We start from the raw sequence: 12696 nt of genomic DNA on the forward strand, positions 1-12696 counted from the left end.
CTTGTATCAATTGGTGCAACTTTAATTTTATTTCAAAAGAAATCAATTTATATACAAAAGTTGGTTAACAAGAACTTACTCTATTTCCTAGAAACCTTGCCTCCAAAAGTTCTTGTTTTCGAGGATCTAAGCTGTGGAGATTGTCCATCATCTCGGAGCTCCACCTTAAATACAATAATCATTAAACATTTTAGCTATAATAATTTAGTTATATTCTTATTGACTATATAGTTCATATTCTGATTAAATCATTCAAAATTATGTAACACACATAGAACTTATAAGTTAGTCAATAAGTTATTATGATCAGAAGAATTTCGTAAAGTTAACACCAAAAATATTGAAAAATCACAATAAATGTTTTAATTTCAACAAACTTGAATTTATTTCATTCTTTAAGTAACTAAATTCCATTTAGCATTCTTTGGTTCCTATGATAAGTACATAATACTTCAAAGCACTCGAATCTTTTTATTTTTTCTGCTCCTTTAAAGCATTTACTATAATTTTTCAAACACATCTAAATTAATAATTAAAGCTTTAAATAGGAAATATTCAAAATACTCTTCTAAATTATGTAACACAAATACACGAATGTGTTTAGATAGTAGCATCCGACAATAAAATTGACCGGGTTCACATCCGACAGACCACATAAAACCGACTCTTTCCAAAGACCCTTCCACGATAAAAATTTTAGGTATTTGTCCCACTAGTGACAAAATTTACAAGCAGAACTCCAAGAATGCCTCTCAAATGCCCTCCATCCATATTATTCCCGGACAATTTCAGATTTTCCGACCGACTAACCAATCCGATGCAAACACGAACTCCTCTTCACCACCCTTTTGTTGTTTTTTATTTCTCCTCACTCTCACGACTAAATACAAAGACAACTCTTCTCGTTGCCCCCAAGCATCCCGTTCGCAACAGCCTGGAAAGCATGGCCAAAGACTCGTACCGATTAGGTCGGCACGCCAAAATCTACTTTTCTAGAACAGCCAACCTGCAAAGAAAAAGCAATCTGGGGTAGATACAAAACCGTAATCAACCCGCCCCCTCTATGCTGCCTACAATAGAAACAGATCAAAGTGCATGTCTGGATCCTATCTGTAGATGCAGAGACAGCTGCCCCTGACATAGTGGGGAAAAGGCTTCCTCTCAAAAACGTCAGAAGGCAGGTAGAAGATAGGACGCCCTCTGGGGAGGCCGTCCCTCCCAACCCATTTTCCCACGCGTCCTCGATCCACGAGTCGACGACGGCGGGGGGGTTACCGACGGAAAAAACGAAACGTTCGATTAGGAGAAAACGTAAAAAAACAAAGGGCGGGAGAGGTGTGAAATGGAATTTTATTATTATGTAAAAAACGGGCGGATGAAGAAGCAGATAAACGTTAAACATTTTTCGGTTTGTTTAAAACGTCAGCGTCACACGTTTTCTGTCCGAGACGGACGCGTAAACGGCACGGTGGTCCGGCCATCGATCCGCAGACGTCGTAATTAATGGAGAAGAAACGTCGACGGAATTGCAGAAAACGTAGGTTTGAACAGAAGGGAAGGAAAGGAAAGCCGAATTCGACCGCAGTCCTCGGCGTAAATATTAATCGAGGCGACGCGAGAAACGACGGTAAGGCCCAGCTAGACATAGGGACGAAAACAAAAAACTGCACACCTGCTATGAACGTGTAACAGCAAGGGGAACATTTTCCTTCCACGCACCAGCTCCGCGTGTCGTTCCCCTCACCGGCGACCGGACGTCTTCCGTCTCTTCCGATCGGGGTCCATCCCCGCAACGGTTAAGGACGTGGCGCGAGTCCCATGGCGTCGACCGAGAATCGCACGCACCACACACGCGCCGACGGGAAATCCTCGCCGCGGCCCCGAAACACGGCACACGGCCACCGGATGCCGGCCGACGTCGTCGTCGTCGTTGTCGTCGTCGTCGTCCGCAGCAGTCGACGTGACTCTCGACGGAGGCGACGAGAATTAATTACGAGAAGAAAGTCGTACGTAACGTAACCGGAGGTTACGAAAGACGGGCTTCCGGACGGGAATCTCCATCGATCCTAGTCCGAAGATGCTGGACTCCGCGGGTCGAACGCGGGGTGCGACGGCGGAAGAGCCACGACGGTCACACCACACACACACACACACGCACGTACACACGGACGGACACACGCTTCCACCACCGGTTGCGACGCACAGTATCCGCATCGACGCTACTACGCAGGGTTCCCATCACGATTCCAAGGGAGCCTCCGACCGTCCAACCTTAACCTCCACGGCAACGGCCGGCAGTGCGTCGTCGCTCGCCGACGACGACGGCCGTCGAACCGCTCGTCCGAATATCGAACGCTCCATCCCTCCCTCCCTTCGTCTAGTTCGCAATTCCCGACGGAAGACCGGTTCTTTTCTCCCCCCCTGCGACGCCTTCCCGACTAGCGTCGAATCCGCAGTTCCGACCCGGCTCTTCCCGTCGGCCCCTTCGTTTCCGTAAATCGGTCTCCCCGCCGGACTCCCATATACCTAGCGCCCGCACCCAACGGCTTTTCTACGGCGGGAGTCGCGCCGCCCGTCGCGTCCGAGCGCGCGACACAAGAAGAGCCAGCGGGGCGACGGGACGCGTCGCCAACCGCCCGACGTCCGAAATGCCGATGTCCGGGAACGATCGATAGACGCGCGGCGACGAATCCGGAAAGAAGGGCGGGCGGAGACGGGACCCGCCTCCCGACGGCCGACGCGGTTCCTGTCGAAACGCCGCCGACCCGCCGAAACCAGCCCGCGGCACCTTTGGCCCGCCGGAGGGAGGGCGGCGGCCCGAAAACTCCGACGGACGAACCGTCGACCGGGAAAGGCAAGAAAGGGCGGATCCGCGGACCGAGGGCGGAAGCGACGCCGGGCGGAGGAGAAACGCCCAGTCGGCTACCAGCGGACCGAAGAAGGGAGACGGGAGGGAAACCCACGCCGGGAAAAGGCGGTTTGAGTCCCGTCCGACCCGATTGGTGGACAGAGACGGCCAAGGCGTCGGGCGCCGCGCCGGCGCTACGCCGACCGGCGTCAACCGCGGCATCCGGCGTCTTTCCGTCCCCTTCCGTTTAGCGGTCCTACGGGGGCGTGGTCAGACGGGGAGCGTTAGTGTTTAGCCGGAAAGACACAACAAATGGCCGGGGAGAAAAGATCTTTTCCGCAAAAGTGGCTCGGTTTCTCATTCCGGGTTCCACCGATTACCGAGCGCGTTTGGTGTTTCGGTCGGAAAGAATCCCGTCCGAGTAACGTCCCCGGGTTATTTATCCTTCTCTTCCTAACCCCGTAGGAAGAAGAGAATAAATAAAGACGGGGGTCGGTCGAGCTTCTGTCTTCGGAAAGAGGCCAAAGTAGGGGTAAACCGCCTTCGGTCGACCGCAGCCCGATCTCTTCTCCGACGAAAGACGAAAATTGGAACTTCTGATTCTACAGAAGAGGTTAATCGAGTCGGAGAAAGGGCCTGACGGGTGCGGGCCCCCTATTACCCGAGCAAAGAAAAAGGAGCGGAGATCGGTCGTTCCGTTAATATCGTTCGAAGACCGTTAAATGCGAAAGATAGGAGAAAGGGGACATTCGCCGGCGGAATTAACAGGTCGGATAGTGGCGTTGGCGGAGGGAGAAAGTTCTCCGATGGGTTCGTCTTCTTGTTAGAGACATGTAGGAAGCCAAACGAAGAGGAATAGATCGAAATAGAGGGAATTAGAGATTTACAGAAAGGAACGGAAGAAATGACGAAAGTTATCGGAGAAATCTGCCACTGAAAAATAGAGTAAGCGGGCTACAGGCTACAATGCTTGAAAAAATTTGAACAGAGACAGTGGAGAATTCTTTCCTCTTCACGACTTCTTTCGCCGGAAGGGTTCCTAAACAAGAGACAGGTTACTTCCGGCCGATGGAATGGCGGGAAAGGAAAGCTTCTATTTGACAGAACGTACTGTACACCGGAGCCGTTTCTTCTATTCGGTCCTTATTAACCACCAACAGGAGTGGACTACTTTCTTTAAAGAAAACAGGCAGTCATCGTCTCCCGGACTTCGCAGCGATGAAGCCACCTTTAGTACATCTCTTGAGAGACTGCAAGCCCACCGCCAAGCTTTTGAAGATATTATTTCAATAACTGTAGCTCGTTTTTCTATCGAGCTACTGAAAATGTACAAAAATACCGAAGATTAATTACGCATCGCGTTGTAAAATATTTACATATCATTTTATATTTACAGTATATATATATTCTAAATTCGCTTCTGCATGGAAATTCTATATAAAAGAAAAATTAAGATATAATAATTCTTAGTCCGTACCTGCCCTTATGTTTTGATGCCTTTTTTTATGTATTTATTTTACTTTTATTTTATATTATTTTATGTTATTTATTTTATTATTTATATCATCGTTGCTTCAGTGTATTTAGTATGTTTTATTTCGTTATTTATTTGTTTATTTATTATTTTCATTTAAAATTTGAATGTATAATGTTTGAACGTACATTACGTTTGTTACAATTTTAAAATATGTTCGAATACCAGTACACCTGAAGATGGCCTATTCCATTAGGCCGAAAACGTTAGTGTTTAATTAAATAAAGAATTCTCGACGAATAGAAGGTGTTGGATGTATCATTAAGTGTTTTTAAAAAAGCTGAGTTTGAATATATTTGTTATATATATATATATATATATATATATATAACAAAATATCAATTATCAAATATCAAAAAAAAAATATATATATATATATATATATATATTTTTTTTTCTAAATTTTATTTAATTTTATCTTATCATCACATTTTTTACGTACAGTACGTCGTATATTTCTTCTTATATACTTTAAAGTATTATTATTTTCATATTTTAGCATTCCGTTTCTATTGTTTTTTCGGGAATCTTCCTCGCGTCATGGCATTACCTTTATTACGTAAATTATATATTTAGGAATAAGCATCGATAATTACCACACAGAGAATTAGAATCAAAGTTTTACGTACGATCCGTAATCTATACTTTGCCAATCATACAAGCCTATCATCGCACTCTGGCAAACCGAAAGTGTCACCATAATTTCTCACTATAATAATCTGTATATATTTTGACAATAGTTATAGAGTACATTTATTAAATATTTTCCTAATTACTTTCGAGTTTATAGATGTTTAAGATAAAAACCATTTATATTCAGTACGATAAAAATAGCGGCATATCCGATTCTGTTATACTGCGATTCTATTTAGTCTTTTAAAATTTGCTTTCTTAATTTTTTTAAAAAGTTATCTTCTAATTAAAATTTTTACATCCCATAATTTTTTTCCCAAGTATCCGACTCACAATTAACATTAAATTATTCTCTGTTTAATAAACACAGGGGTTGTCCATAAATTACATAAACAGATATAGCGGGTGGGTATACAGCTAATTGTTATGATGCGATACAAGGAGTGGGTAGTTTACATAAAAGTTACGTTATGCTAAGATGTCAGCCCTTGGGTAACTAAATGATTCATTTGTTTTCAGACAATTGCATAGTGAACCGTAATGTTTGTTTATGTCACTGTTGTGACAAACAGTACGGTTCATTATGCAATTCTCTGAAAACAATTCCGTAAAATGGTTTTCACGGAATAATCTTATATTTAGCAAATTTAAAACATTGTTTCCTATATTGTTCAATATGCAAATAGTAAGCCTGAATATAAAGTGAATGCTCGTAGCCAATTTTAGAAGAGTAGCGAATTGCCTTACTCTTCTGTTAACATAACATAACCATCGCACCTAGAAGGTCGAAACAATGAAAAGGATTGTAAAACTGCTTAACCAAAAAAATTCAGTAAAGACTGTTGAAAAACATGTGATTGTTCATAGTCAGCTCTATGTAAAATTTGGTGCACGTGTAAATATAAACAAACCAAAACTGTTATAAAAATAAAACATATCGTCGATCACAAAAGGTATAAAACATAAACATAGAAAACTAAAAGCAATATGTCTTGAAAGTAGGAAATGTACAGTGTACAACAGAGAGATGAATAGAAGTGGAAAGTAGTTGCAGTTTGTGCCAGAACAGCGAGAAATCTTTTGAAAGAAATTTGATTTTTATATACAAAAGCAAAACGTAAATCAGAACTGATACCAAATCATAAGAAAGCAAACTTACAACGGGCTAAAGCAATTGTGGACTGTAGAAGACAAAATGAAAGTATAATACAGTAGAACCTCGATTATCCGGATTGTTCAAAATAAAAATTTTACAATGTATTTTTTTTTTTTTTTTGTAGAAATGGGCTGGCAGAATTACAATTTAATAAAAAGTAATAAACATTACAGATGGATACTAGTCCAATCTTCTCTGGTTGCCATGTCCAACCATGTTTTAAACTGTTTTGCATATTTGTGCAGAGGCATAGCCTCTAAAGAACAGGTTGTCTCTGCAAGGAACTATTGTTTCCTGGTGATCTGACATGGCAAGCAGAGAAGATTGAACTAGTATCCATCTGTAATGTTTATTACTTTTTATTAAAAATTTTACAAATTTGCTGATTTGCACTTGGCGATTGCGACACTGTTTATGTACTGTACGTGATGGAATGCATAACTTTTTTGTCCCAACAACGTCTCACCCGGCACAGTGGTCCTAAACTTTTCAATACATTTTGCGTCGTAATAAAAATATAACTTGACATACATATTTATAAATAATTTATATTCAAATTACATCATTTCTATGGCCAAGGGCGGTGTAAGGCATGGGCGACGTGGGCCACCGCCTACGGCCTCGCGCCTCGAATGCATTAATTAAAAGCCGTGAACGCGACGAAAAAATTTTACTCGTCATAAAACGATAAATAGTTTGCATTTTTATGAATAAAAATTTGACAGTTTCAACTGCTTTTTATTTTATAAAATCCGTCTTCTTGCGCCACCAGACGGCCTTTAAACAAAAGGCAGCATTAGTGCTGGTCAGTAGTAGTCCAAATTCAAAACGAACGTTTGTTTCTTGAAAATTTGATCACGATTTAAATACTGTACAGTATTATTTTTCGATTATCCGGAATTTTCCCTTATCCGGACTATCTTCATCCCCAATTAGTCCGGATAATCGAGGTTCTACTGTATTAGTGATGAGTCACAAATTTGTATTGGTCATGGAGATGATCCTGGAACTTTTGTCTGGTACCATTCTAGTGACGCTTATAAGGATAACTGCCTAAAGAAAACGTCAAAATTTCCTACCATAATTATTATTTGGAGATAATGCTAGTCACTATTGCATCAATAGTTAATGCCTAGGTATACATTGACGTATACCCTGGCAATAACTGTTCTTATTCCATCCACTGAAAATATGTTTATGCTTGATGGTGATGATTTCATTTTACAAGATGACAATGCATGTTGTCATAAGTCTCGAATGGTTAACGATTTTCATTAACACAATGGACTGACTAGCAAACAGCCCAGATCGCAACCCAATAGAAAACATATAATGGAAATTAAAGAAATTGGTTCAAAACAAAGCTGCAAATCAATCTCATGATTGTTATTCGGAAAAGCTTTAAAAAAAAAATTATTGCTAGCAAATATTGTTTTTAATTAGTGAAATCCATTCCTGAAAGAATTAAGGTTGTCACGAAAGCTCGACATGAAGCAACAAAGTTTTAATAAAATTATCTATGTTGACTGAATCTATAATTTTTTCTTTAGTTTTATGATTCCAATTTTTTCTTATACATGAAATTAAAAAATATTTAATTAATATATTAAACATATATATGTTAAAAAATGTGTTTAATTTATATGTTGTTATTTCAATTTTCAAACCAAACGTTTACTTAAAGTAGTCAAAAGGTGTGACTATTACTTAAAAAAAGTATTTTGTATTGCTTGTTTTGTTTATTTGCTACATGCTTAAAAAACTGCAAAAATGTCTTTAGGATGGAGTGATTCCATAATTTTTGCCAGAAGTTACATATTAGCAGAGTGATTGCTTCGCGCGTCTGCTAGTTTAAATAAATAAAACGAAAGGAATCGACCTTTCCATATTCGACGTAAGCCCATTCGATCTTTAACGTTTTTTGGGGTGTTAGTAGGTAACGAATGAAAAACAGCAGGTTCCTCCGTACCCTTTTTTTTTCTCTTTGTCCGTTTGGGCATGAAGGGTCATTGAAGTGGTCTGCGTCTAATATGCCAAAAGTCAGGCGCTCCATTGGACAGAGGATTTTCGTTTATACGTCGGTGAGTAGGTCCCGAACAGGAAGAGAAATTCATTACATTCCAAAATTCGGATGAATTTTCAGAGGAGAGTGATCAAAGTTAGATGACTGCTTCTTTATTCCGATCTTATTACATGTTATCATTTCTTGGCTAATTGGGTTAGAAACAGCATGTCCGTTTAATTATTCGGCCTTTTGTAAACGATCTTCTGTAAAGGATCAACGGCTCTTGTTTAGTAATAGTGCCCATACAGTCACAGTTTCCTTCGTAATTATCCGAACAATCGTTTTTTGCGGTAGTTTTAAAATGGGACACTAGTTCCCATTAAAAAAACTGGCGTGAAAAACAGCAGTCTTTCCATAATTACATAAGTCTGAAAGCGGATATTTAGCCCCACACCATACCAAATTTCTATCTTTGGCCACCGGTAACTGCGTAACCCCACTAAGATTAACACCCACACAAGTTTCGGAAAATAATTTATTTTTTTCGGTTGACGTTTAAGCTGAATCTTGTAAATGTAAAGCAAGTATTTATTACATTTAAATATAGAAAGGTCGAAAGGAATACCTAATAAACAAATAGCGCTCTCTCCAAACAATCAGAGTTCCATAAAGAAAGAGATCTTCTGTTCCCTGAGATGTAAACCAAAACGTTTTAAGAAATATATAGCAAGGTTAATGATTAGACTGGTATTAAGATTGCAATAGGTTCCGAACACGCTGCAACATTTTTGAAATGAAAGTTGTGTTGATAAAAGCCACATAGGTACTTTGCTGTCACTATACTGTATATCGCAAAAACTGTAAGATACTATGCATGACTTAGATCGCACATCAGAGTAACTATCTATTGTTTACATCAGTGCATTGCAATTCCACAATCGTATAATCATGGCGGCGTATCTACTTTAAAATCTGATTCAAAAATAAAAAGCAGCAGTTTTTTATTTTTATTTTTTTCTTAATAGCTTAATAGAGCAAAGTTTAATGTTCTTAATAGACGAGTAAAATAATAGCGAGGTTGAGGCCGAAGTTTTCAACGCGAAAACGTGTACGTCGGACGTTCAGAACCGCTTTCCTGTAAGCCTAGAAGTTTGACAATTGTGTTTGGAAAGTCAGTGGAATCATGCTCGACGTTCCAAACGCCATTGTCAAACTTCTAGGCTTACAGGAAAGCGGTGCTGAAAGTCCAACGTACACGTTTTCGCGTTTAAAACTTCCGCCTCAAACTCGCTATTATATCTTCATTGGCTTGTTTATCGCGGCGGTATGCAACAACAGTCACATGTAAACTTCATGATAAAAACTGAAAAAAACTTTTTTAGAAGAAAGAGTGCATCAAAAATTGTAATATACGCAATGCTGCAACTTTATAAAGTTGTAGTGTTTGGGCCAGGTAGTCTAAAAAAAACTACAATTAATTCGAATAAAACTATATTATTAAATTTTCTCCATCCGATAGAATTTTACGAAAAGAAACTAAACCGTGACTGCCAAGATCAAAGAAATAAAACTAACGAACTGAGAATGGTATACTTTCTAAAACAATATGCCATTGGAAAGAGTACTGTACATTCGAATTATACGTAAAATACAACTCGTTAATACGACCACTTCGAGTTTGAACATAGTAAGAATCGCTCGAAATGTTTTCACCTATTAAAATCATAACTTATTTCAAATATTGTTGATCTAACAATTTTTTTAAGTACGAATTTTTCGGAAAAAACATGCATAATGAACTTTGTTTAGAAGTCTTCGTTTCTATAATAAGAGCGTAAGAATTATAACTTATTAATAAGAATTTTGTTCTGATATAAGCGGAAGGGATTATTTCTGCAATGCCCAAATTTTATCAAAGACAAATGTAAGAATCCGAAAATATCGTATTTACTCGCATATAGGACGAGGTGTGACTTTAAAGATCAAAATAAAGAAAATTAGATTTATTAATACAATTCTAATTTTATTTCATTTAATCACAAGTAAAATATCAAATGCACTTAAATGCACACATTGTCCCACAAAAATTACTGGCATTTTAAGCTTTAAGGAACAATCTTGTAAAATCGACAACATAATTTGTTCGTGTAAAGCTGGACAATCGGGAGCCTTTTTTTTTTCTTTTGCCAATTCTTAACAGTCGAATCCACTCTCCGTCGATTACACTTACGAGTTTTTCCGAATTCTGATTTCCGAATAATCACCTGTTTTCACCTGGGAATGGATTAAAACTTATATCGTGCTCCCTCGTGATTTTGAAATTTCAATCTGAAATTTAATTCAAAAGCTTTGCTTTTCCTATTGCTATTCATCTTTACTCCTGACAATATACAAGAACGATTCAAACGACCCAGATAAAATACTTGTGTGATTTTACCCTCGTATATTTAAAATATGAGGGTAAAATCCAGTAAAAAATGCGAGTACACGGTTCACAAAAATTATTTGCAAAGAATCATTCCCTCGCGCGATAGGACGATCTAGGAATATGAGGCTGCGATAAATGAATAAAAACCTCGTCTTATATGCGAGTAAATACGGTAATACAGTAGAGCGTCGGTAATTGGAACGTCGGTAATTGAAATGGCCGGAAACTGGAACGATTTTCAGTCGGACTGTGTCGTGCTGAATCGAACGTTTTTGATACTAAATTTACTTCTAAAGTATAATTTTCATGTTTTTTATATTCTTCAATATATTTATTTTGTTTGTACAAAATAAAGAAATAATTTTTAACGATACGATAGCCTCGATTATTATTATAAAAATTTTCGTTAGGCTTAAAATCGACGAAAATTCAACACGAAGCGACACGCAACGGAGAAAAATTCAACAGGAAGCGATACGCAACAAAGAAACATTTGAACATCGGACAGGTTAATATATTTTTTCGTACATAATCGGAAATTGGAACAAATCACTAATCTGAACAACCCCAATCCCCAATTGGTTCCAATTTTCGAAGCTCTACTGTACCTCCTTAATCATCTACAAAATCCAAACGAGTTAGGATCCAACAATCATTCCGGATAATTTCACCGGGTAGAATTAGTGAGTGGAATGGCAACCGCCACAGTTTGATATCTCTCGGACCAAATTAATTTTGCGCTCATTTTCCTTTTGTTTCTTACGTAAAATCACAAGAAACCCCTCTTTCTATTGCATTGCTATTCAATTTACAGTACCTAAAACCGATTTGATTGTCGAATCGAGCAATTTATTAAATCTTTCGCGACTTTAAGGAATTCAAATGAAAATTGAAGTTGGATAGTTAAGATTTTTAAAAAATCATATGACCAATTATTACGAATTTATAGACTCAATCTCAATTTACGAGCGTACTTCGTTCTCAAAAAATCATTTTTAAAGAAAGTTATTTCTACATTACGCGAATTTTTGTTTATTCGCGCGCTTCCAGAATATAACTCTGGCGTAAATTACAATCGGATATTACATGAAGCTGTCGCGAAAACTATATGATTTCAGGTACAGATATGGAAATTTCTACATTATTCAATACAATGTGATGCAGCTCTTAAATATCTAATGAACATTTCTTCAGTCAATCAACCAACGAATTAATTCGAATTAATTTGATCCCAATTTAATTTAGAATCATCGATTGATAGGCAAATAGGTGTTTTACGGCAGTTTAATATTGCTTGGAGAACATGATTTGGATGTCCAATTTTTCCCGAAACGAGGTACAAATTTTGATCATAAGAAAATCTTGGATAAGTTTGTTTCTATTATCAAATTTCGGTTTAAACGCTTTAATTACTAGATTAAAATAAAATTGTTCGATTTATGCCATGTGTAAAAAACTTTACCTTATTTAGGTCAGTTAAATTGAATCTTAAATAAAATTTATAACAAAAACTTACGTACTAGGTATATTGTATGAAACTTTTTAAAAATTCAACCTTACCAAAAATTTACCTTATATTTACCTTAAAATATAAGGTAAACGAGCAATTATTTATTGTCACATCGTCACAATGCCGGGCTGAAATTTTTAATCATATTTTTAATTTATTTCATTTAAAACATGCTCTCCACCTCAAATTAGCAGTGTCTTGCCCTGCACATCAGTGGAAATTTATAAGTCTACAATTTTTTTTTTCAAATTGTAGCCCAAAAAAATCAAGATTTATTGTTATTTGCATTATAAGATTCTATTAATTAAAAGTCAGATCGTATAGATTGCGATTGCATTGTTTAGTATCTTCAATAAATATCGAAAATATTCTTTCTTAGTTATAAAACTACAACAGATGATTTAAAATATACAAAGAATATAAATAAAATCAGATTAGTAAAATAACATAAAGGATAAAAAATAAAATAAGCAGTGAATCTGGTTTAAATTATATAATTTTCTTTTGTCTTACTATCGATTATTATTTTTTGAATTTTTAAAATTATTTAGTTATTTATTTAATCAATGTACTGTACAGTAT

At 37.6% G+C, this 12696-nt stretch overlaps 1 protein-coding gene across 5 annotated transcripts in view; it reads right to left on the reverse strand.

The window, feature by feature from the left end:
- The window catches only part of Tlk (Tousled-like kinase), a 179509-nt gene that overhangs the window by 75940 nt on the left and 90873 nt on the right, over positions 1-12696 (reverse strand). For 3 of the 5 annotated variants that reach the window (XM_067271301.1, XM_067271299.1, XM_067271300.1), the window contains one exon: positions 80-164. In XM_067271301.1, coding sequence (XP_067127402.1) covers positions 80-151 — 72 coding nt within the window. In that variant the 5' untranslated portion in view covers positions 152-164. Of the gene's footprint in view, positions 1-79; positions 165-1672; positions 2362-12696 lie in introns of those variants that run through there. The other 2 variants (XM_067271298.1, XM_067271297.1) reach the window with 2 other exon arrangements.

This window comes from Centruroides vittatus, unplaced genomic scaffold, assembly GCF_030686945.1.
Source record: "Centruroides vittatus isolate TY-2023 unplaced genomic scaffold, ASM3068694v2 contig_393, whole genome shotgun sequence".
Taxonomy (NCBI): domain Eukaryota; kingdom Metazoa; phylum Arthropoda; class Arachnida; order Scorpiones; family Buthidae; genus Centruroides; species Centruroides vittatus.